General features: G+C 32.9%; 3 protein-coding genes across 4 annotated transcripts; 1 reads left to right on the top strand and 2 right to left on the bottom strand.

The window, feature by feature from the left end:
• Positions 1-105: 105 nt before the first annotated feature.
• Positions 106-12,801, bottom strand: LOC124535675 (protein Flattop-like). 2 transcript variants are annotated; one of them, XM_047111977.1, is made up of 4 exons: positions 12,688-12,801; positions 6,443-6,656; positions 5,824-5,984; positions 1,718-2,149 (listed from the first exon to the last, which is right to left on the bottom strand). In XM_047111977.1, exons 1-4 carry the CDS (start codon positions 12,712-12,714, stop codon positions 2,093-2,095), a joined length of 459 nt encoding a protein of 152 aa, XP_046967933.1. In that variant the 5' UTR covers positions 12,715-12,801; the 3' UTR covers positions 1,718-2,092. The 2 variants fall into 2 exon arrangements, with proteins under 2 accessions (XP_046967932.1, XP_046967933.1); XM_047111976.1 differs by lacking the exons at positions 5,824-5,984; positions 6,443-6,656; positions 12,688-12,801 and adding an exon at positions 5,674-5,714 and having other exon boundaries at positions 106-2,149.
• An 8,921-nt stretch (positions 12,802-21,722) lies between these two features.
• Positions 21,723-22,753, top strand: LOC124535818 (helix-loop-helix protein 15). The gene is made up of 2 exons (XM_047112180.1): positions 21,723-21,846; positions 22,346-22,753. Exons 1-2 carry the CDS (start codon positions 21,725-21,727, stop codon positions 22,641-22,643), a joined length of 420 nt encoding a protein of 139 aa, XP_046968136.1. The 5' UTR covers positions 21,723-21,724; the 3' UTR covers positions 22,644-22,753.
• A 458-nt stretch (positions 22,754-23,211) lies between these two features.
• On the bottom strand, positions 23,212-27,205 carry LOC124535801 (NPC intracellular cholesterol transporter 1 homolog 1b-like). Its single transcript, XM_047112156.1, has one exon. It carries the CDS (start codon positions 27,121-27,123, stop codon positions 23,383-23,385), a length of 3,741 nt encoding a protein of 1,246 aa, XP_046968112.1. The 5' UTR covers positions 27,124-27,205; the 3' UTR covers positions 23,212-23,382.
• Positions 27,206-27,720: the final 515 nt, after the last annotated feature.

Raw genomic sequence — 27,720 nt, 5'->3', positions numbered from 1 at the left:
ATTAATTAACCAGCTTTAAATTCATTTGACCTTTTCAAAGAATAACAAGACAAGAATACTGGTATGATTTATTGTAATATAATACAGCTCCTACATATAATTTTTTCTTAGAACCATTTTCTGTCAAATGTCTGGCAGTTTAATTATTACATCATAATTTTTTAAGTCAAGATCATTTGATTCAATAACAAAAAAATATTAGTTTATAGTCTAGATTAATGTACTGATAATAACGTCAATCAACATCCTTTGATAAGAACGCAGGTGTTTATGGCTTAAAATAATAATAATAATTGTTGATAGAATATTTATATTTTAATAATTGCACTCAATCAGTAACGTACACAATTTGGTATCCAATTAAATATTTTTTTTATTGATAAACACTTTCGATAAGAGGTTTCCGTCGCTGTTCAGGCGGTTTGTAAGCGTGTTGGTATACACTTGCCAGTCTCCAATGTTCTGGATAACCTGTAGCGTTAGCGTCCCGCCAAATGCTAAAGGGGGGAGCCAAAGTAGGAATAGTATATGACTTTTTTGTATATGGATGACGCATCTTCGGTATCTTCAATTCCTTAGAGTCGTTAGAGCTGGTGCTTTGAACGGAATTTGGGTTACCTGCTTTAAACGCGAATTTATACTCATCTTTTTGTTTTCTTTCTTGAGGCACTTTTGCTCCGTTACAAGAGAAACAATGTTTATGTTTGGCATTTGTATTAGTTTCACTATTTTTGGAGGATTCTTTGGGAGAGTGTTTTGATATCTCGGATTCATTTGGTGAACTTTGGTGTAACTTTCCCTGAGCTAGGGGTGTTTTTTCATAGGACTCCAAACTATGGCGGTTACGATTAATATCATACTTAGAATTTTTACTCTTTTCAGAATTCCAAGCTTCTTTTACATGATTTATTTTCGGCATCGAATTTTCACGGTTTAAATTTTGACTGATATCGGAAAGAGTGCCACACCCATTAATTCCATCACATTGAGATTTTCCTCCAGATTGAATTGAACTTTTTCTGCTTGATGATCGAGATTTTACAGTTTTCTCGGCTTGATTATGCTGTGGACAGTACTGCACATCACAAGATTCTTTTCTTTTGTCTTTAGTCATATCTTTCTCAAAATGTGGAACACTATGACGTCCCACATCATCCAAGTTTCGGTTTTGATTAAAGATAGGGTATGCGTGTGTTAATATTGTATCACTCACTTCTTCCTTAGGCGTGTTTACCACTGTAAAAACGGCAGGTGCCTGCGACCCATTCGATCCGTCGATATGTTTTGGCGGTCTAGGTTCCCTCTTAGGGTCATCTGCCTTGAAATCCCAGCAAATCGCCAAGTCCATTAAAGACATGGGTTTTTTGTAGTCGCCCCCTAAATCCAGAGCAGATGTTGCTGGGCGCTGTTTATGATCATCGGCACCACCGTCGTTTTTTTTCGGATCACATGTTTTAGGTCGGTGAACACGCATTTTTGTACAGCATGTTGGGCCTGATGCACCGTAACCTTTCCACCCTATAGCATAAGGCTTCACGACGATATCTGAATCTCTATGCTCTCCCACTTTAGTCATGTTACGATATCCCAAAGTATCCGGTAAGGGTTCGTGTTCTAAATTACCTGCATGCATTTTCTTAGCAAATTGAAAGTTCTGTGTAACGTTCACGTATGGCAATTTCGGGGTTCCACTTTTTTTATTGTATTTCATATTATCTCGATCTTTGTCATCTTTCGCAGCCTTCTCTGCTACTTTACGCCAAAACTGGTCAGTTGGATCTTCTTGGGGTCCATGCAATTGTTCAACAGTGTTTTTTACTAAAACGTCGTAACTTTCATGTCGTTTGTCTAAATCGGTTTTGGAGCCTGGTATATAAGGACCATGACCATTACAGTCGACTGGTTCTTTGGGTGCAATCAAATCTAAAGGATTATCGTCGCCTTCTTTATTATCATTGCCTTGTTCTTCAAAATCCTCACCTGTTTGTTTCTTTTCCTCTTGATCCTGGTCCTTTTTAGCACAGACATGCAATAATTTAAATAAAATAAGAAAAGTTAATATTTATATAACTCACGGAATATTAGGTACATTTTATTGTTTCTTCTTTCCCTTTTTTAACTTATTCTTGTGCAATGGACATTGATATGGCTGAAATGAAAAAGAAAATTGTATTAAAAGTTATATTTAACTATACGAATAAGGACTCTACGTATGTAAATAATAATGCTTTAATAAGATTGGGTTTGGAATCAGTCATTATCCAATAGGCAGAATAAAAATGCTACTCGTAGTGTAACAATTACCTATATTATAAATACTACAATACAGAGATATAAAGTATGGAATTAATTTAAAGATATATTTCAGTATATTGGGATGTGTGCGTTGAAAGCCTTCAAAATAAGACGCTTTTGATCGAATTTCAGCCAAGGCATTTGCTTGAGTTATTGAGCTTCGCCTCAAGAACACTGCGCAAGAGACATTACACAAGTGTGCGCAAATATATATGCACTATCACTGTCTATAGTGATTAAAATCGGGAAGACCAAATACAGAGCAGGTTACTACTGAGTATTTATGAACAAATTTACATTATATTTCCCGTCAAGCTGGATATCGTAATAATAGGTTGGGGAAAAAGTTTCTTCGTATTTTATATGAAAATTCAAAAAGTTTTTTTTTATAGTTTATTTACATTTGACTAAAGTATGTAGGTGCCATTTTGTTCCATAACTTTTTACCATCTTGTTGGTAGTGATATGATCCCATTGCTGTAAAAATTTTGGGGCTTCTGATCGAAAAACTGCGACAAGTGGTTTTGGCAGTCCCCTCGTGATGTTAACCTGACACTGCCTAAGGAATTCTGCAGAGACCAAAACAGATGAAAATCTGAAGGTGCAAGGTCAGGACTATACGGCGGATGCATTAATACCTCCCAGCCAAACTCTCGTAATTTTTGTTGAGTGGCTAAAGATGTGTGAGGTCTAGCGTTGTCATGGTGAAAAACCACACCCCTTCTGTTGATCAATTCTGGCCGCTTTCTCTCAATTTCTTGCTTCAATCTCATCAATTGTTCGCAATACAGTTCTGAATCGATGGTCCTACCGGGCGGTAACAGCTCATAATGAATGATGCCCTTCCAATCCCACCATACACATAGCATTACCTTGTTGCGAGTTAATCCGGGTTCTGCCACAGTCTGTGAAGCTTGACCGGCCTTTGACCACGATCTTTTTCGCACGTTCTTGTCGTATGTGATCCACTTTTCATCACCAGTTATCAGCTTCTTCAAAAATGGTTCGGTTTCATTACGTCGTAATAAAGAGTCACAAATGAGTACACGGTTCATTAGGTTTCTTTCAGTGAGTTCATGAGGCACCCATATATCGAGCTTTTTTGTGTACCCAGCTTTATTCAAATGAGTCAAAACCGTTTTGTGGTCAATTGCCAGTTCTTCAGCTACATCGTAACTACTAATATGCCGATCTTGCTCCACTTTTTCAAAAATGGCATCAATTTTGTCCGTAACAGGGCGACCAGAGCGAGATGCATTTTTGATATCAAAATTTCCGGCTTGAAAACGCTTAAACCAAACTTGCGCTACTCTCACAGTGTTTGTGATGTTTATGGACCTAATGCAGTATGCATTAGGTCCATTTTTTTCGCGGCTTGAGTTGCATTTTTACCTTTTTTATAGTAAAATTTTAAAATGTATCGAATTTCTTCTTTAGATTCACTCATTTTAACAACAACAAAAACAAATGAAAATCACACAAATTCCTAATTTGAATTTGGAAGTGCCTTCTTTAAAATTAAAACTTTTTAATGATACCAGCCAGATACAAATGGTATAGCCAAAGAGATTTTATTACAAGTTCATACATACTATATGCGAAAAGACTTTTTCCCCAACCTAATAATATCAAGAATTGCTGTTTGGGTATGAATTAATTTTACTTAGGCGGGCTCCCACAAAGCCCTACAATAAGTCATATACATATAATGTTGACAACCAATATAATTTCAGAGAAAATGTCCTTAACAACATACCAAATAATTGACGTGACATTACGCATAAGCAATGAACAATCAAACAATATTATTACCGAAACATCAATTAGGCGTTGAATATATAATTCGACTACCAATAATCGCTAATTAAAATTATCTATCATATGTAGCTACGGTAGGTACGCAGGTGTGCTCTAGACGAAACAAATTATCTAAATGCGTCTGCTTGATAGTATTATATTGTAAGCATGATACCAAATTATTAACATTCTAAAAGGAAGTTTGTTATTCTTGCTTTACTTGGAACTGGTTTGTCTATGAAGCTGTTCCCGTTATAGCAATTTATTTCTGAAATTCTTCTTTTAAATTTGTAGACATAAACCTAAGGACATAGCTATTAGGCTAATAAATGGATAAATGTTTTGTTGCTTGGAATACACTACTGTCCAGATACATTCAATGGCAATTATAGGAATGGATAATATTTATTCCTTACAATGCCAATCATATTTCCATGAACTATGACGACCATCAGGTGGGTCGTTTGTCTCTCTGCCTGTTTGTTGATATTTTTTTTAATTATTATCATATTCAATTATCATAATCAATTATTCTTTATAAAATTTATAGGTATACATAATTAGTAGTTGTATAATTAATAACATCTCGCCTTATTATTACTTACTTAATTCTAAGTGAAGCTTTTTTAGTTTTATTAAAAAAAAAGAAATAAGTGAATACGTTTTAAGATGGAAAAGTATAAATTAATTATTACTACATCCGCTTTTATCGAAAATTAAATTCTTTCTTCAATCGTAACTATTTAATAAATTGCAATCATGAATCCCTTATTTTGCATATATATTGGATGGATGGAGCTTTTCAATAAGACCATAAGGTCTTATCTCTCCATCCATAGATAACCAAATCATAATAAAGTATGTTTATAAGGCTATTAGTCATACAATGTGTCTTCTTCTTTCCCATGTCAAACCAATGATGTCAGAAAGAGATAAGTATTGCGTATAACTAGACATCCGGTAAATCACGATAAGTTTGGGTGATAAAAAGTATTGTTATCATTTCAGAAAGATCAGAAAGCGTGCAAAGTGCATTTAAAAAAATTACATTATATATTTTGCATTAGCTCGCTCAAAATACACAATCGTGACTGTATTAAGAGATGATCATATTTATTGTATATCACGTCGAGAATCAAAATGTAACACTAGGTAAATGCAAACACTGATATGGATGAATCAGATATTGTGTAAACATTTAAAACTTTATGTATGAGTGTGTTGAACAGCAAAACGATAATATGTACATATCCAAGCACCTACTTTATATTTATATACTATTTAATTACTAAAAACAAATCACAGTTTTGTAATAACGTAAAAGTAACGCATTGCACAATTTTGAGGAGTGCATCTGCTTAAAGTAAAATAAAAATTAAATAAAGTAGCGTTTTTATGTTATTGTACGAAAGCTTTTCTTATAGTCTAATGTTACAATATTAAGAAAAAGTTTATCCTAACACAAAATTGAAATGACTAAAGCTATTTATTTGTATATGCAGTTAGGTAGTTAAGCAGTTATTTCTAAATTACGCTTAAAATAAAAAAATAATCTATTTATAATAAAGAAAAACGAGTTACCTATTATTATTACACTTTAAATTAGGTATAAAACTTTCATATAAACGTATATTGGTATAACGTATATTGAATATATGTTTAGTAAAAATAATTATTTTCTAGAAACGCGTTAATGATTTCACAATGTCACGTGTAACTTCTCTAACTTACTATGAATGTCTGATCATCTGGCGACTTTTCCGTCTCCGCTTTGCCGCGTTTTCCTGCGCGCAGGCGCGTTGACGCCGACACCACTGCCTTTGGTCTTTGAACACGAAGATTCAACCAATCTGAAAATCTTCCAGCCGGCGGCTCCTTCGTTAATTCTTCAGCTGAAAATAAATAACAATACATTTACACTACGACTTCTACTATAAACTCAACGAAGATCGTACAAAGTAGTTTACGATTTGCGTGCAAACTTGGTATCAACAAAACAAACGACTTATGTACTCCTGGTATATGTTTCTGGTTGACAAAACATCTACAAAAAGTAAATTACTTCGTCACACGTAATATAAAATCGAACGAGGAAGTATTTTTGTAAACATATGAAACCTCGATGTTATACGACTAAAAAGAAAGACACAATAATGTTTTATGGACTTGGTGTATACATACATATGGGGCTATAGTTATAAAGGATAGGATTTAAGACGTGTTTATACAAAAATAATTGAAACATTTTAATGAATCTTTGAAATAAACACGAATAGTCTTTGTTTCACGTGTAATATTATAATTAAAAGAGTCTGCTTGTCTGTTGTTAAAATAAATCATATCTTATTACCGACTTTCCTTGTTATCTTCCGAGGTAACTCCCACGTTCCAGTATAGTGGCCGAAACATTTTGAGGTACCACGCGGCGCTCCAGGTAAAAAGCGACCGTTTAAATCACAAATTGGTTTTGGATTTGGTCGCATTTCCACAGGACGAGCTCGAGTTGGCGCCCAACGTGGTACTTGCCAGTTACCGAGTCGTTTTGGAGTTGATTCTTTGTTGAACTAAAATAAAGATTAAGGTTGTTTTGCAATCGGATGGTTGACAAGAAATTAAACGTCTTATATATTACTTTATTCAAAATACCTTAGTACTGATATTGTTTAAGATTCATAGTTTGTACACCAAGAAAAGGCAACCATATCTAAAATGCTTTACATTTCAAACAATTTCTAATGTTTTAAAAACAATTAACCAACGTAAAACTAAAATTTTGCATCAGTATAAAAATACGACCACAGCAATCCAATGAATTCGGCAAAACCATCTTAAGATCTACTTGTCATTCATAATCATATATAGTATTCTAAAGTTAGGTGACATTTTATATCCAAATTAAAGGTTGCTACCACCGTATACAAATAGTAAATAATTCTGCAAGCCATAAATAGTTGATACAACTTTTGACTACCCGATGAAGGGTGGCACGCGACCGCGAGCGGCGTGACGCACGTGCCTACAGTCATTCATATTAAATTTTAATCAAGAAAGAATACAAAATTACATATTACTGATTTTTGCACTAATATTATGTTGAAAACGTTTTAATATGACTTTAACAAAAATTTAAATACCTAAAGTTAAACAATTTGACTACAAAGTATTAAAAAAAAATTGATTTAATTACCCTTCATTTGCCAAATAATTTACATCGATAAGACAGATAAAATATAAAATAATTTAGATTACATCAAATCTAAAATTATATTATTAAAAAAACACCTACAGATATGAAGTTGCTATCCTAAAATATAGATAAAAAAGAACAATAGCGCCACACGTGACACGTCATGTTGAGCAGGTGTCAATGCACGCTCCGCTGTGCTAGGCGTCATAATCATCATCCCTTTTCTCAACAAAGGGTTGCAAATTATTATTTACCCCGAATACGTCACTCGGTCATTTGCCTCAATTTAAATGGCCGCAATAATTTAGAATTATGATGTCGCACCCTTGTGTATAATGAATAACATTTTAAGAATATTTGGAACTAGTAGTCGCCCTCGGCTTCGTTCGCATTTTAGTTGTCATATGCTAGGCAAAAATGTAGGCTATGTCCTTTTTTGGAGTTCAAGTTTGCTTCATACCAATTTTCATCAAATTGAGTTCGGCGGTTTGGTCGTGAAAGAGTTACTTTCACATTTGTAATATTAATATGGATTATACAAATGTTTCTTATTACTATATATAATATTTAAAAATAACCAGGTGTTACTAAATAATTTATATGTATTTTAATAATTCTATGAGGATTTCATTAGCCTGGTTTTATAATGTTCGGTTTTTTAGAATATTGCTCACATATAAAAGTACAGATTTAAAAGAACTTTTCAGTTTTCCAGATAACAATTTTGTGCAAAAGCGCACTTATGACATCAAGACATTCAATTCATTACCGATACAGAATAATAGATCGTCAATTTTTTATCTGTGACTATGCCTATGCATCTATGCTAATAGGATTCATCTTACTTCGTGAACAGATTAGCGGAATCGTTAGGGAAATTATTCATTAATTATACTCTGCCTGCAATACAGTCTGATTTTTTATAACTACCGATGATATTAACTGAAACTGCGGCTTTATCCCGCGTGAAATTTATAAAACTCAAACTTCCTATCCCCGTTTAACTTTAACCCCTTTAGGCATGGAGTTTCGTAAAATCTTTATGGAATTCTACACCCTATAAGGAATCTACCTGCCAAATATTAATATCGTTGTTTGTCGGTGTTATAGTTTCTGAGATTTCGTGATTAATCATTGAGTTGTATTTCTTCACTTTCATATATATATATATATATATATATTAATTATCTAAGTGAAATTTAATGAATATATAAGTTACAAATTTAAAATTGAAGCGTCATGAAGACGTAATTACATTGTTTTAAACTACGGTGAAATTCTTCTAATAGCGAAGATGGTCACGTTAAGGTCACGGTCTCGTCCGTGAACCTAAATAGACTTAATCAGCTAAAAGGCTTAAATTACTTGCGCTATTTATACCTCCGAATTCCCACACAAGTCGACGTGACATTGCGATATCATTTGTCGTGTTTAAAAAATCATTAATTAAGCAGAAAATGAAAAAAGTATATTCTTACCAATTTTTATTAATCATTAATCAATTAAGAACTACCAGTCAGTCAAAGCTATTTATAGAAAAAGTTCAATTAATTTAATATTCACAGTGACAATATTTTTTTACAATGAAGGATTCAGCTTGTCACTTAAATATGTACATTGCCATCGTGCTATTCTAATGTTAATATTATAATTGTTCTCTTTTTTCTTTTAATAATACACATTTAAAATATAGTATATGTAAAATATATTCAACAAACCCCCCGAAAAATTTTGGTAAGTCAAGAAAAGTCGCGGTTATCGTACTATCAAAAAACTATTTTGCGCTAATTATACAAACAAAACGTGAGTATTTATTGGTTTCTTCAAAGAATTATAGAGAGTCCCATAAGCCATTACCTAATTACGGTATTATATGTAAGACGGATTGTAAAATTTCTGATACTTTTTGTATATATTTTATTGAGAATATATATGAAGTTCGAAACCGGGTAGTAGGCGCTCTTTGCCGTACAGTCGCCGACTACGAAAGCAGCCGAACCCCTGGGAGAATGCTTTTGTGAATGTTTTGTGTGCGATTTCCCCATTTAGGTTCCCTAAATGGGGAAATCGCTCAGACCCCTCCAGTCATAGACCAATAGTAATCACCTCCTTGTTCTCCAAGTGGAGTCAATTATAAACTGCCAGCTTCTGCGCTACGTCGGGGTCGTTCAGCCTGTAATCTTCTAACCTACCTTAGTCACAGATGGGCGGAAATAGTTGAGAGCAAGAGGTGGGGGGGGGCATTGGCGGCCAGTTCCCGGGAAATTATGCAATTGGATCACCAAAAGCTTTTTGGTAGATCAGAGCATTAAAGTCGTAAACTATGGTGAATGCTCTGATATAAAATCCGTCAATGCTTGTATTCCACATCCTGTGCTCTATCATCCACTCTGTTTTTTCGCATTTCAATGACTTGTTGCAAATCTGTAACATTCACTGCTATGCAGACGAGAGCACCGTAGATAACTCATAAACTGGCCGGGCTAATATTTTCCGGGAAACGTCGAAGACATATGGAGCGAATTGTGCCCGATATCGTGTCTTCATTAAAAAAAGTCTCGGACTGGACTGGAGTCTGGACTGCCCGCTAAACTTAGTCCACTTTAACCCCAAAAAGACGCAAATTTGCGCGTTAACCGCTAAAAAATTACGTTTTGTCGTATCTCCACGATAACCGCCACCGCTAGTATTGGAATACTTGTGGATATTTCGAGCGTCGTTCAGTTCCGCAGTCAATTGAAACGCAAAACCAAATTGGCATTAAAAAACTCGATGTGCTCAGCAAGGCAAGACAGTATTTCACGTCGGCCTATCGCCTAAGACTATACAAGACGCAAATTCTGCCTCACATGGAATACTGCTCTCACTCGTGTGTGGGTGCTCCTCAGTACCAGCTCCTTCCATTTGACCCTTCCGATCAAGCCCTTTCCGAACTGCTTGATCCTTTCGTTTTGCGTAGAGATGTTGGATCACTCTGCATCTTCTACCGATTTTTTTACGGGGAATGTTCGCATTAATTTCTGCTGAATTTCAACTTCGGACATCTCTTCAAAAATCTAAGTGTCACTTGCACCACCTTGATGTCCGAAAATACACAACAGCGCGTTTTTTAAGACATTTTGCGCGATTTTTAAGACATTTTCTGACTAGCACAACCGCTCTGAAACTGATACTTCGTGAATCATCCAGAAAAGAGCCTCGAACTCTATTTTTATTAATAGACCTGATAATAGACCTGACCCTTTATGTTAATATAGACAAAATATACTCCACCAAGTCAATATAAAAGAAAGATACAATAAAAGCAACAGATAACACGTCTATTGAGATTTGATAGTATAAAGAAACACCTCAGTATTATATATAGTCGCCCAAAATATATTATAATATATTACACCTGAAACGCAATTTATGAGTACAATCGTCCGACTATTTTCGTCGCTATGAGGTAATCTAGAAAAATATTTGCACTCAAGTTTCAAGGGAGAACTCGGTCATGTCACGAAATCATTTCCGGAAATAAATCACGCGAACTGTCTTGGAAGTTGTAACCGACTCCAGCAAAGTAATGTTATGTCGACTATATGCTGAATGAGTAACCGCCCGACCTTGCACGAATACTTTTCTTTTTGTGGCTTTGTATATCTCATTAATAAAAAATAGAAAAAGTGCCTTATAATATTTCCTTCTGTGATATTTAAATCATCCTGTAGGTACTTATGTAACAAATCCAAAACTTGATCCAAATTAAGTGCATAGGAAAATTTTAATCTCCGGCAAAACGTTGAAACTATTTTTTTAACAATCTTTTTATTATTTAATAATGTATAATAAAAATTAATATTTAGTTAAAATATTTACTTCCTTACACTAAATTTTGTTGTATCTATCACAAGCATGAAACTGAAAGCTTATGCTTTAAAAACAAATCGGCGATTGTATTTAATAAAAAATCCTTTCATCTCCATAGTGCCAACCAACCTTAAGAACCAAGATGTTATGTATTTTGGGACTATAGTTACATTGATTCACTCACCCGTTAAACGCGAACTCGACAATAAATATAATGATAAGTTATTTTTTTTTTGGCAGCAGAATATCTGATGAGTAGGTGGTATCCACCTAACGGGGATGGCATAAAGCCCAACAAGATAAAACAGTAAGCGAGTGTATTGATAAAAATAATAAAAAAACAATTCATTTGAGATAAATGATAACTATTAACTAAAGAACACCGACCAACGTCAAACATGGATTAACGCCATACACAAAAGCGTGAAAAATAGTCATTCTCTTTGAAATAGAATCGTCCCCTTTAAATGTTCCATTGTTACTAACTAAAAAACGAGCCATTTAATTTTGTACTTTATTAACAAAACAATAAATGCTATTTTCAAGTATATCATATGGCTAAATCATGTTTACTATGTAATTGGATGTATCTAACTTGGATTAAAGGAATTACAATTTGTTCGCAAATAAAAAATGTTCGTCGCAAAAATGGATAGGGGACGTTAATGGGCGTTGCAGGTGCAGTGGTGTTAAAAAATATATGGGATTAGTGTTGTTGAATCAAATAGATCTGGATGATCAATTGACTGACTTTGTATAGTCTTAGTTTCATAAAATACCCTATAGTCATGCAAATTACACAAGACATTTTTTGATGTAAGTACTATGTAATAAAACATTTTGTATTCCTAATAAATAATTAAGAACAGCTAATACTTCTGTAGTCAAGTAGTGGATGTCGTTGTAGAGAAAAATGTAAAGCTAAGGAAGCATATAATTAAAAAAAATCAATAAAACTAGAATTTCTTAAGAGGTTCACTCACTGACTCAGAGTGCGTGCGTTAAATATTACGTATATATTTATTTGTTTAATATTATTATTAAGTATACTCAGTTGTCAAACGCCTGAACTAGGTCGACCCCGAATCTCAAACGCTAGAAAAATCGATCTTACATCTTATGCTTGAAACTATAAATAAAGTGGATACATTACGTAAACAAGGAGTAGTAAAATAAGTTACAAGGAACAGTCTCTAGCAGCGTGCTCCTTCATCAACAAATAAAAGATCCGGAATAAGCTAAGGTAGGAAGTAATCTTACACAGCATATTTTCATAGTATTTACTACAATTTTCCTACGATAATAATTAAAAATCTTAACAAAATGTTCTAAATGTAACACTTCTTTCAATCACAAAAATAACAATAAATAATTTTCGCAAAACTGGAAAAACTTAGGCATAAAACATTTACAATTACAAATACTAAGATAACAGCCCTCCTGATTACACGTATTCATAAATTACATGCAATAATCATAGGCAACCTGAACGAGGAAAATATATAAATACAACACCATTTGAATATAAAAAAAAATATTATAAATAAATTGCTTACCTGCCCGCTATCGAAATTAAAAGCCATTCTTGAAGCAGAACTTAAACAAAACTAACTTGGAAATATCACAGACTTCAGAAATATTACATAAAACGTGTCAAAAATGGTGTAAATTTGTCAAAAATGATTTTAAAATGTTATTAGTCACATGTTTGTCTATGGTAGGCCTTCTTCAACCAGGAAAATCGGAAAACATTATCGGCCTAACTGTTTGGTCTCTATAGTAACTGGCATTTCCTTAGTCTCTCTAAAATTGTTCACTTATTTCAGTTCAAGCGTTATCCTGTAAAATATGAGGGGTATTTGAAATAGATCACTTTGTATTAATTCTTAAATTGTTTTGGTCTTAATTAATCAATGAACAATGTATAATTTAAAAAAAAGGCTCTAAAATAGCGGGTTCTGAATTCAGAGAAATTAATTTCAATAGATATGGAACTTGCCTAGGTCCTATTTTTCAATAACATATAAAGATGAAAAAAGAAACAATACAATGTTATTTTTTTTAATTATTATTAACCGATAACTGTAATAATCATCTACAACTTCATAGCATACACAAATTTCATTATGATTAAATTAAGAGCAATATTATATAAATAAACATATTGAAATAAAAGTATACAAGCAATTTTCATTTATTGTAAAGAGATGTAACTACATTACTTTTGTGCAATAAAACTAAAAATTTTAAGTTTTCTTTTGAGTTAGTATTCGGTTGGATTTTATTGCAAATATTTCAAATTGCCAATAATGTAATGACATAATTTATTCTAGTGTAGTTTTACTGAAAAATCGAGTGCAAATGTACAAGGCACGTGAACCGAAATATCTTTAAGAGGCGCTTTGTAATATTATCGACAACAAAGAAAATCAAGAGCCATAAGCAAATTGTCTTTTATACAGCTTTTTTCATTCCTGTCACTTAAAACAAAATAAATTATTCAATCGAAAAAAAAAGCCTTATGAACTTTTCAAGTGCGTGTCGTGACGCGATGTCACTATAAGGAAAATTAACGTACGCGGTAGACCTTCTTTCGATTACACGATATCCTTATTCGTAACTACCGATACGACATTCTATAATACAATTCCTAATTGCCGTGACTTCGCGTTTAAGCAGTTGGTCATTCTATGATAGGCATAATACTAACGTACGCCCTTGAGAGTTCAAGCTTGCTTCATAACAATTTTTATCAAATTTGGCCTAGGAGTTTGGCTGTGAAAGAACAACAGAAAACAGTTACTTTCGCATTTATAATATTAGCTTAGAAAGTAATCATTATCTGTACTGATTACAGTAGAGTAAAAGAAAAATGGTATATGTCTCACTAAAGGCTTAAAACCTCATCTCCGTTTAAAGAAAAGTTTTGGAGTTAATTTTTTTGAGTTCAGCTTTGATCAAAGTTTGAGGGAACATTACGTGTGATATACATATTTATTACATACTTTCCTTAGACAATAAGATTTTACAGATTTTCTTAAAAAGAAATTTTCACCTTCTCAAGCAATCTTCGATTCATAATTAAATTAAATTCCTGTTTTAATTGTCCTACAGTATGTAATTAAAGTGATGGAAAGTTACTACTAACTTTAAAGTAATCGCTGAATGTTGTCCGTGTTATCTTTACATTTAATTCGACACAATATACTAACTAAATAACATTATATCTGATGCAAAGCTGTAATTATAATACAAAGTATTTGCAGCATAATGTCGTGTCTCATTTCAACGTTTAACCTTTAAGAACACAGAGGAATAAACATGCCGTGACGTTGTCGTCAAGTAAAATATGTCCCTAACCATGACCTTCAAGGTCTGTGCAGTATTTGTGTATAGCTGATTATTATGGCATTAATACTGAAATACAAACTACCATTAGCGGATGTCGCCGACCGGTACATGATTCTTTGCATAAATTATATTACAGACTCGAAGTAAACTTATCATTCGGATAATTTAAATTCGTATTGAAGTTTATTGGCTAATTTTTATTCATTTACGTTAACGACAATAAAAGGAAAATCGCTTAAATTTACATAAACGTGTGCGGATTTAGATAATTTTCATTTCACTTCTTTCAGAAATCATTTATCGACATTAGTCACTCTTGAAATCACGCATCTGTACTTGTAAACGTTTTATATCATTGATAACTATTATTATATTGATAAAAATATATTATCATTGTATCTAGACATTTTTTTATTTAAATTTTTGTATCCGCTTTCTGTTTTGTTTGTCTATTAATTATTTTGCATATTTGTAGTTCTAGCTTTTAAATCATGCATGCGTAGAGTACCTACCAATATGAAGTTTCCTTCAATTTGAGTTAGCTTCACGAAAAGAGTATGCCTTAAATAATTCGAGCTAAGTACACCTAACTTGCCTAAGTAGTGTCGGGTTTGCCAGAGAAGAAGAAATTTCGTCATTGTTGTAAGATTCCAAGTAATAAAAATATTTTCCGTGTGAAAGAGAGCTCAAGAAAGAGCTCAAGAACTCGTAATAGCGCTACACAGCGAAAATTTGTCTATACTCTACTGTTATAAAACTAAAAAGTTTTTTTTATTGAACGAATTTATCCCAGGAAATACTGATCCGATTATAAAAAATATTTCACTGCTATATAGCCTATTTTGTGAGGCAGACTTTATAGGCAGTATAACATCATGCTTCGACTAAAGAAAAAAAAATATTACAGAAACATATTCTCTATGTAAGTACATTACATAACCAAGTGAAGTTGAGACTAACGTTTTCGATAATCATCACTGTGAAATCCAACCATCCGTAAGTTTTAAGTGATTGAAACCGTTGAAAAAGCTGAAGTGAAAAAACAATGCATATATTCATCCCTGATTTTAAAAATTACATACCTATTTGTTCTTTTATCAGTTGAAATACTGTAAACTAAAATGAACCTTTATTGAAGTTATAAAACCTAGTCCCAGTTGTTGTTGTAGCTAGTTTTAAATTTTATTTGTATGTAATTAAGACCATACAACAGGACAAGAGTTAGTCAAAAACTTGTTCATCCAATATGAATATAAGCTGATTAAAATATCCTATATGTAAAGAAATATTTGGAAGAAATTAACATAATTTATGCCTACAATTAAAATGGAATTATCGCCGTCTTGGTATCTATTGACAATTATGCTGATTATGAAAGATTTCTTAATAAAATGTCAGTTCTTTGGGGGCGATAAGCTTAACAATTCGAGGTCAAATATCACACAATGAATGTTTGATTGAATACGCTTATAAAATAAAAATATTTTACTTTGGTAACATGCAAGTTTTAGGAATTAGCGGAAATTTTGATGTTTTTTTATTTCTTGATAATTGAGTTATCTATAAGATAGAAATTAATCAATGAATTTGTTGCTAAGCGGAAATCTCGAGGTCAGCTGCAGAGATTTCGTTATTTTTTTTAAGAATATTCTTTGAAGTACGAGGATGGGTTTTATAAAAAATTCCATTTCTATAATACCATACAAACGATTCATAATACTTAATACTTAAATGTCAATTTGCACTTTAGTATCAAATAAAAGTAGATAAGCAGTACCTACATATCACAGAACAAAAGTGACTACTTTTGTTCTGTGACCTGAACTAAGTATCTTACTCTTATAATAGCCATCGTCAGTCCAATTGCGAACATGAAATGGATTTCATTGGAGTAACAGTTTGACTTGCATTCCAAGACACTGGAGTGTACAAGTTCCGCCTTCTAGACTCCCCATTGCTACGAAGATTTTGCTGACACAAAAACCCAATAACTTTTAATCGGAGCAACCTGAGATCGGAAGCCAGGACCTTGGGAACTGTAGCCTATTTTCTAGCCACTAGACTAGTTTATAATTTTATTATTATAATAGTTAAATCGGCAACTTTGAAAAATATTTATATATAAAATCAGCGAGCTTATATTGTCTACGTTTTAGTTTATAACTGTAGCACACTATTTGTAACATGGATTCAAATTAAATAAAAACACCCTTAAAACCTTTAAGGTTCTTTCATACTTTCCTCTCCGTATTTATGCAGTAATTTCCTAAAATCGTAAAAAAATATAAATAGATTTTTCACGACGAAGGCTTTAACAAAAGTAATTATACGGATAAAAAGAATTCAGCCGGTTTTAATCAGATAGGTTCAAAATATAATTACTGCTTATTTTCATAACTAGCATTTAAATTTTACAAGAATTTTCACGATACAGTAAAAGGATCTAGTGTAATTCAAAAGGAACCTTCCGAAATTGTATCGATTCAGTATCCGGGCAAGTTTATACGGGTATCAATTATCTGGAAACACCTGTGTCCACGGATCGATAGGCGGAGTCTGCGTGGGATTGGTTGAGCGAGAGAGGCGGAGCTTAGATCAGATGCTGCGGACTAAAACTGAATAAAATATAAATTGTAAACAATAACTTTCACTGTAATATAGGTATTGTAATCTTAGAATAATTATAATCTACATTACCAATTGAAATATCAGGATATTCCAGGTGTTATTATAAGATTATAATATTACACATATACACCTGTGTAATGAATAGTATTGATTAAAAAATCAAAGTCTAATTAAGATTATTTAGTATACACATAAAAACAACGCATTTCATTGATTTTTAGTAATTTATTAGGCAAATACAAATACAAATTTTTGCTAATATAACGTACTTATTTAAACATGTGTTCGTCCAATATTGTATTATTCATATATACATTTCTTTAATGAGATGCTATAATGTTTTATGATTTGAACAAAAATCGAATACTCGTGATATTAAGAATGCTTTTTTCTTACATTAATCATCTCTGGATCAGAGAAAATTTTTGGAAAACACATATCACATATCACATGTCAGAGTAAGAAAACCTTCGTCAGCTTTCAAATTAATTCCTTTATCAAGTCTTATACTCTTAGTACCTTTTGAATCTAAACATCAAATCATTGTGACGCAATATGTCATTCTCAATCGAAGCACACGAAAATAGATCTTAAGGTAACGTACCTTTTCTTACCCTGTCTGTACATTAGGTCTTATTGTTAGTCATCATGAACAGCTGCTTGGTGGTAATAATCCATGATATCGCTGAAGGATTGTTTTTATCATAAGTAAAAATAACAAATTTATATATAAAAAAAAAAGTCTCGTTATGAATGTTGAAATTTTTAATATATTGAAATACAATTTATTTCAATGGTTCGTTAAAATCTACGGATCCCTAAACTGAAAGCTTTGCTAGGCGCCGCCCTCTTAGAGGGTAAAACCATCCCCTCAGAGGACATAAATACAGAGGATGCTGTCATCTGGACCAGTATAGTCATATCTATGTTATACATGCGAACTAACAAAAGTTAAAGTGATTTGTGTCAAATTGTTTGAAAAATTATTAAACATATATGATTGGGACTGAAAACATTTTACAAAGTGAGTCGTGAGAAATATTTTATTTTACGTTTTCATTAATTACACGATTTTCATTTTATATGTAAAACAGAAAAAGAATTTTGAACCAGCTTGTTTATTAATATCTACTTTTATAAATAGTATGTAAAAATGCTCATAAAAGGTAGTGGTTCCAAGCTCTTTACACAAAAGCTTAGTGCGTTTTATTTGATTTCTTATTTAAGTCATGAAAACCAATGTACTATACCAGTATTTATACTGGTATAATACGTTGATTTTCCGAAAATATTTCGGTTATTTTATTCGATGCCAATTTGAAATTTGAAAATCGTACAAAATAAATTTCAAAATTACACCTCAAACAAAAGTTTACAACATTATATGTCAAAAAGTATGTTTAATCAGAAGACTTCGATGGATATCTGCTCTTTCGGCTAGATTAGCCAGATCTTAAAGATCTTAAGAAAATAATGTTAGTATTTTTAAATACAAAACTTTTAACTCATCCGCAGAAGGTAGGTGTCTCCGTGTGCGTGAGATCGATACTCAGAATATAGAAAAAATAATATGATAAGGACATTTAGAAAACCATTTATTAATATCATAATTGCGCATCCTTTCTTCGCCTATTCAACACTAAACTGTAGATCTCTTCAGTATCCGAAGAACGACGGCTTAAAATATAAACTATAATTATTGTCTAGACTGTTATACCTATACATATATCATTCTCGTTTTTACAAAGCATTTAGGTTTTTATTTCCTTATGTTTTTGCCAAAGGCATGCGTCATTGTCTTGAATTTTATTTTAGGAATAAAAATTAAATTATTATCATAATTCATTGAAATTTACTAAATTTAAAATAATTTTATCATTAGCAGGTTTTTATTAAAAGTTTACTTAAGGGTTTTACTTTTATTTCATTCAATGCATCATCGGTACTTTGATACCGCTATCTGGTTTCAATAATTATAAAGGAAAGGTAACAGACATACTAACGGCATGGAAATTATAAATACATATAAAAAATATATTATAGTGGATTTGTTTTCATGAGATAAATATGTCTGGAATCTAATAAAATCATATCATTAATGGTTACCTATCTCTTTAAAACACATGTACAATATACAATAATCAAAGGTAGAAAAAATTGCGAAACAAATTTTGGTTTAATCTTTTTTCGGTATTTTTGAAAAGTAGTGAGTCGAGATGGCCCAGTGGTTAGAACGCGTGCATCTTAACCGATGATTGCGGGTTCGAACCCAGGCAAGAACCGCTGATTCATGTGCTTAATTTGTCTTTATTATTCAACTCGTGCTCAGCGGTGAAGGAAAACATCGTGATGAAACCTGCATGTGACAAATTTCATAGAAATTCTGCCACATATGTATTCCACCAACCCGCATTGGAACAGCGAGGTGGAATACGTTCCAAACCTTGTCCTCAACGGTAGAGGAGGCCTTTAGCCCAGCAGTTGGAATTTACAGGCTGTTGTTGTTGTTTGAAAAGTAGAAGATTTGAGTAGGTATACATGTCCAGGTAGTTACTTCGATAAAAACATATAAATGCCTTGGTTTTGTGCAAGTCTGGGTAGGTACCCCCCACTTATCAGTTATTGTACCGCCAAACAACAGTACTCAGTATTATTGTGTTCTGGTTTGAAGGGTGAGTGAGGCAGTGTAACTACAGGCACAAGGGACATAATGTCTTAGTTCCCAAGGTTGGTGGCGCATTGACGATATAAGGAATAGTTAATATTTCTTACAGCGTCATTGTCTATGGGTAATGGTGACCACTTACTATCAGGTGGCCCATATGTTTGTCCGCCAACCATTGTCATAAAAAAAGAAATATATATTTTTTTTAATTTTTACATTAAATATTTGTTAAATCATTTGTGCCTACCTATCTTCGTGATATCATCGCGATAAGATATCAAGATCGAATCATCGATGATTTGACATTCTTTTATATGGTTTGTGCATATATCGTGTGAATTTCACAAACATTGTTAAAGTAAACAAGCATGGTCAGCTCGTAAATAAAAAAAAAATCATTCAAATTTTGCCTCAAATCTTATAATTATTATCTTTGTTACCAAATAAATGGAAAATTATACTCATTCAAATTTGAATCGCGTGTATAAGTAATATGTAATGGATTGCATTTAAATGCAATAAAGGCACAATATCACCCTCGACTGCTGTTAGGGAATTACATCAATAGAATCCAATTGCTTGAGCCTCTTCAATTACAGGGAAGTTTAAAGACTACAATGTATACTACTACGCTATATAGACTTTATTAAAACTATAAATTATAGATTATTTTACAATAAAATAACTATAATGTACCTTCTTAATTACATATAAATATTATTAATAAAAAAATATGTATCTTGTGCACGTGTGGTATATTTTTTTCCGTCACCATGACAATGTTTAAAATAAAGGCCTCTTATTAAGCAATCAACTGAACAGAAGCGTGAAAACAAAAATACCAATAAAATTATTAACGACTTAATATTTCGGTATTTTTGAAACATACACATTACATTGCGGTAATTAGTATAAGTCTTTAATGCAAATCATATTAGTAGATACTTTAGCAGTCGTAATCATCATTCCAATGATAAATAGTTTCGTTCCACATCCAGAGTGGATGAAATTCTCAATCGATTCGATACGGCGACCGAACATGATTCGATTACCCGAGGGTTACAAGGGTCGATATAAAAAGAATAAATACGGATTTATTATCCCCTAAAGAGCTCGCTTAGTGTAAGGTGTGAACGGGTGATGTATTATTTATATGAAGCACTTCCCTGCGGCCGGCAAATTTTATTTGTCAGGAATCAAAACAAACGTGCCGGCGGCTACGTGGGGTTAAGTTGCTAGTTCTGTAACACCAAAGGCAAAATAAAGATGTTTTATTTTTCTGATCAAGTATGTAACTGTTCACTAAAGTAAAAAAATAACATCTTGTAAATTTTCCACTGCTGTAATAAGGCCTCCTCTTCCATAAGGGTGAGGGCTTGGAACATATTACACCACGCTGTTCCAATGCGGGTTGGTGGAATGCACATGTTTTTCCTCACGATGTTTTCCTTCACCGCCAAGCACGAGATGAATTATAACCACAAATTAAGCACATATATATATAGTGGTGCTTGCCTGGGTTTGAACCCGTAATCATGGGTTAAGATGCACGCGTTCTAGCCACTGGACCATCTCAGCTTTACTGTTCACTATTAAAGCTTAATTATGCACATATACATACACTTTACATATATACTTAGGAACTGCGCCACGCGGTACTTACCTTGCCATTATGTTTATTACAAGTTCTTTAATTATTATTTATTACTAATAGTCGCCCGCGGTTTCACTCACGTTTTAGGGTGTTGGTTCTCATCTGTCAGGCCAAAAAGGAGCCTATATCCTTGGAGTTCAAGTTTGCTTGACACCAAATTATGTTCAGCGGTTTGGTCGCGAAAGAGCGACAGGCAGACTTACTTTTATTTATAATATTAATATAGAATTAATGAGCAAGATTGATTGTATTATAATTTAATTAATGAAAAATCAACTATCGCTACAGACTCATTATGAAGAGCTGGTTAGAAACCGCCAGCAGCATGGAGGACGGATCCTTACCCTGTATGCTGGCTGAACCAAGGGAGGCGTTGCTACCCATAACCGGCAGAGAGAATTTGGCACCAAGAAAAAGGTAAGCATTAAGGTCCTAACGGACAGTCTCAGCTTAACATACTCATCTAGATATAGTAGGAATTTAGATTATTGATTATGACCTATAAATAAATTGTCTATATAAATAAGCACGTAATGTTTGTACGATTTCAAAAAAGTAAATATTAGTTCTTGTTATATTTTAAGAATACGTGAAAATGTCTGTCCATATTCTGACTTCTATAAATCTGCTTGATTTTAATAATTTACAGTTCAAAAATTTTGTGTACTTCTTACAATGCCAATTTCTATGTGCACAGGCACAGCAATAAAAGGTTTTTTAATCGGTAAAATAAATTATGCAAATGCGCCTTCATAACTAAATGCCCTACAACCGGTTAATTTATTACGGTAATTGAATAGAGAATACTTTGTGTAATCAACTTAACAAATACACTAATGTTCGATAAAAAAATATCAACAACACTACAATACTTATAATAATAATGTTACAATGAAAATATTTCTTTTATAAATAGAGACAGAACATTAGAGCCATGCTCTCTATCTGAAGATGCATATTTATCAAGCGGGACGGGGTCACCGTGCGCTGGACTATCACGTGAAGAACGAAGACGACGAAGACGAGCCACCTTAAAGTATCGAACCGCTCACGCTACAAGAGAAAGAATCAGAGTGGAAGCCTTCAATGCCGCTTTTGGATCGCTCAGGAGACTTCTACCAACGTTACCACCTGATAAAAAACTTTCTAAAATAGAAATACTGCGACTAGCTATCTGTTATATTGCTTATCTTAATCACGTTTTAGACGCATAATCATTGACGTAGGTCATTTGATAGAGATATATAGCATTTCTATATTGCGTATGCTGAAAATTTAATGGAAGATCTGATTCTAGTCAAATCGAAGTCAAAGGAGGTTTTAATCGTTGAATTTTTTTTTTTTTTGTTAGAATACTAGCAAAAGTAGATAAGCTTATATAAGCGATAAGCTTACGTTGTATGGATTATTTATTTATTCTATTATCTAATAAATAATTGTAAATATAAATACTGCATGCTTTAAGTTCTTAAGATCAATTAGGTAACGTGTCAATGAAGAATACGGAATGCATTGAGATGAGAAACGCCGTATGTATGTATGTATGTATGTATGTATGTATGTATGTTAATGTGCTTGCTCGACGAGTAACTTATTGTAATTGAAGTGTAGGAATTATGTAATTTCTAGGTCTAAGCATATATTTCAATTATTTATTGTTAATAATAAAAAAAAAAACATTGAAATGTTCATAGTTTTATTACAGTAATAATTACACTTTTATACATTAAATGTATTTTATATTTAAAAAACATAATATAAATTAAATTAAAACAGATAAGAGCTTAATGAACTATCTTTAATTATATATGTAAGTATATTTACAAATATCAACGTCTTCCATTTGCATGTTTTATTAAACCTTATAAAAGTATTTGCATTGCATTGCATTAAGCTATACAAATAAATCCCAATAATTAAATCTATTAAAACAATGACATAATGGTTTTACATTCATCGATATTTTAAATCGTTTAAATAACTTAATAATACAGGGAAAAATATCATTCCGTGAAGGAATCCTAATACAACTAAACTAAAAAGCATTCTAAAGAAGAATACTTCAATTATATCTGTGTACGAAAAAGCTAGAACTATTATTGGAATATTCGTAAAAGTTATACCAGTTATGATAGTTGCCCCAACGCTCTTAATAGCATCGCTAACTTTCTGGCTTGGCGGGCTATTACTAGTGGCATAAGCATAAGCAATATGACTACAGAATTCTACTGCTATACCTATACTGACAATTAAGTTTATACAAGAAACAGCATTGAGAGGTATATTCCAGATATACATAATACCCATCATTTCAACAGTGATCATTATTACAGTGAATATTAAAGCAAATGTAATTAAAAAGTTAAAGCCCGTTACAAATAGATTAATGAGTAGAACTCCCAAAAGAGAAAATCCTATCGCTTTAAAAGTATCTCCCCAGGCATATAAATACTGTTCGTAATATATATAAAACACGGAGTACGGAAAAACTTCAACGTCTAAGCCAGTATGTTTATATATCGCTGCAGTTATATTATCGCTCAACTCATAAGCATATTTTACAGCAGTTATATAATCCTTCGATGTTCTCAGATTGGTGTGATATGTCATGAAATTGGTATCCTGCACCGTAGCTTTGCCTTGCGCATCAAGTAAATAGTTAACATTACTGAAATAACTTGCCAAACCACCTTTGTTGCATAATTCAGTTGGAGTGTCAAGTAAAAAGAACGGAATATAGTCACCAAAGGCTTCACCTGCCGGTCTTAATCCATTTCCAAAATTAGATCTATCGATAATACAGTCCTTACATTCTGTTGAGTTGTCCGAACTTGCACAGAACCCACCATTTGTCGCGTTATATTTACAACAGGATCCAGGTAAACTACTCCAATCAAAGAAATCATCTAACCAAGAATTTGAACTTTTAGCAATATATGTTATCTCACTATATTGGGATGCCAAAAATATTTGTGTTGCCAACGAATCGTTATTACATAACCTACTACCGCAGATTGCATTTTGATGATCGGGATTAGTAAAATTTAAACCACCCTTGAGTACAAAGTAAACCGGCGGTCCGATACGTAAAATTTCATTTACGGCTTGTAAATATTTGTATACATAGGAATCAGCAGGTAGTGACATTTCTTGATCTAGTCCAATTTCAATCTGTGGTATTAAGATAGCACTTATGGAAACAAGAGCCATAAAGACTATTGCGACTATTATTTTAACTCGCCAGTCTAAGATAAGTTTGGCATAAGGTTCCATTAGTCTTTCAGTAATACTTTTATATGGCTTATTGCTCTGTAGTGGGTCTTCGTCATCCAGTATTTTCTTTTGGATACAAAATAAAATATCGAATCTGTTATAATGGACCCGTTTATAATCGATTGATAATATAGCTACAACTGTCGTTATTTGAAATAGGAAAAGAAATCCTAAAGCAAAAGAAGCAAATACAGCAAATTGTTGTACTGCCGGTTGACTAGAAATGGTACCGATGGCAAAACACGTAATTTGGGTAGACGAGGAAACGAACATCGACGGACCTACATTCTGCATCATCTTACCGAACACAAAAATACGTTTCTTTTTAAAACTAAAGTCTTCTTTATAATCTTCATAGTTTTTCAAATTATTTTCTATATGTTGCAATTCCTTCAACATTAAGAAAACGTTATCTATACCAACGGATAAAATAAAGAATGGTATCACGTTTATAGCTAATAGAGTTATTGTTATATTGCAATATATTAATAATCCCAAAGCACATAAAATAGCGATTATTACAACGCATATGCAACAAATGGCTACTGTAACTTTACTGTCGATAAAGCAAGTTCTTAAACTTTTTATGTTGCCGAGTGCAAAAATAACGTAAATAAACATTAATAGATAACTTATAGCAATGGGTATAGCTTCAGCTGCCGAAATTCTTTCAATTTCATCTTCGATAGATCTTTCAGCTGCAAAAGCTACCTCAACAAAGTCAGATTTCCAATTTTTTTCGTAATCATGCATCAAATCTATAAATTTTTGTTCCCATTCTAAAACAGGTTCTAATTGGTCCTCAAGTAAATGATTTGTTATGGGGTAATTAGTTAGCAAAGTATCCGCGAGTAACATATTATCACCTTCGTAACCACCTAGTGATATTTCCGGTTCTGCCCCACCACCCCAAGGGGCCATACAACTAAGAGAAAGATAATTATAAAGACAACTTTGAATATTGTTAAGGTATGTGTTATTGTTAATATTGTTTCTATCAGGAAGATAAGTAGATACTGACATTGATACACACTCTCCTATCTTTGGTTCACTCCCTGGGAGACGTAGAGGAGCATAGCATACTTTTTCTAATGTTACTGTATTATCTTCTCTTCCTAGGTTAAGAATAGCATTCTCAAGTGCTACCAGTTCTTGTATTGCTTCTATTCTAAACGCAGGGCCGTAGGTCACATTATTGACAACAAATGGATCTAATTTGAATGTTAAAAATACTTGAGCAGCTCGATAAAAAGGACCAAACCTAGAGTTGAAGTAAAGTAATTCTTGATGACTACGAGATTCTGGGGAAGACCAGAGTTCCACGGGATTTGTAGTTGGATTAATATTTAAAACACCGAATACCATTGCGAAAGCTATCCAAGTAGTTAACATTATAGTTAATACGGAGTTATTTACGGAAAATATACCGATTGTTTTAAAAATTTCTTGGAATATTTTAGTTAAAGAATTAACCTGATATTGGTATTTTTCATCTACTTTACTAAATGAATCTTTGTTTTTTCTCCTACGTTCTAAAAATGAAAGAATTATAAATATTATAACTGTTAAAGAAAAGAAAACTATTCCAACTGAAAATCCGACACAGTGTACAGAAAGTACAGTACATACATCTGGAACTATTGGTTTTTCTGTTACTGGACAATTGTCAAAACAATCAATACAACTACAAGGTAGATCACCCTCCAAGGTTTCGTTGCACAGTGGAGCCCGAACATTCATTGAATCTTCCTCTGTCTTCCATCTAAAAAAGTTAACTTGAACAGGAGCCAATGGATTATTGGCTGTGTCACCAGTAAAGCCAAACCAAGCCTCAGGATCACACACAGGAGCATTTCCACACATAAGATTTATAGCCGGCATTCCAGTCTGTGGTACGATAACGCCGGAGCACGAGGCATGTGCATTCACCATGAAGTCTTCATGAAGTCTATAGTTTATTTCATTAACATATTCAGTTCCATCAGGAGTGGTAGCCACGGTCACATTGACAAATCGGGATTGTTCTGGTGAACAGTTCATTTCACAAATCTGCCTAGCAAAGTTTCTTAAGCATATAGGACAACGCCCTAAGACACCGTCAGCCAATAGTAAACTATTGTGTAGATCTGTAATTTGGACGGGGTCACAACAGGCAACAATGTCTTCATCATCTTTTTGGTTACCATTCTCGTCGTATACCAACTGCGGGCAACGCCATTTAGCTATTTCTAATACTTCATCTCTGTCTTCTTTACTTAGTTTGCTGAACAAAGGCAAAGCTTCGTGATCGACAGGACATGGTTTTGCAAATCTTCCAACTTCTGCACAGTGTCCATACATAACACATCTCGCAGATACACCACACCATAGACACAAGAACACACACAATACAGCTTTAATGTCCATTTTGAGCAGACTCATGAGTATAACAAATTATAAAGGTATCATTATACTTTCGACGATCCTTTCGGGTCGACTGATTCTATTTAAATTACCCAAAAATCAAATCGCGTAAACTATAGATAAGAATTGTCATACATCAATTCGATATGATATCAAAAAATTAACGCAGGTGTTAGATAAAAATTTATCAAAAGGATTATGAAATTATTACTAAAGCAGAATACCAGTCAAAGTATATGCTGTCGGGAAATAAAGATAAGTACAAAGTAGTTTAGTAGATAGTAGGTACTCAGGTGCAGTACGAATTTCGATAACTCACCGCCAATCTCTGGGGACACGTTTTCCCCAAACAGTTACATTGCCTCCTTGACACTCTCCGACTCATGTAATGCATATTTTATACTAAAGACAATATAACAACATTTGATTTTACTGTCTGCTGAAATAAAATTTAATTTTCATATAATTATTAACACCGATATACTTTATCTATTTTATATATTAATAAAAATCATCAAATGTATAATTGTAATCAGCCCAACCGTTATCTTTATCCTTTAATTAGTATAGACGAATATTGCTCCTGGCATCCGTCGATTTGCTTTTTAAATTTTT

Source organism: Vanessa cardui, chromosome 15 (genome assembly GCF_905220365.1).
Source record: "Vanessa cardui chromosome 15, ilVanCard2.1, whole genome shotgun sequence".
Lineage (NCBI taxonomy): Eukaryota > Metazoa > Arthropoda > Insecta > Lepidoptera > Nymphalidae > Vanessa > Vanessa cardui.
The sequence above is the reverse complement of the archived record's forward strand: the minus strand, read 5'-3'. Positions and strand labels throughout refer to the sequence as shown.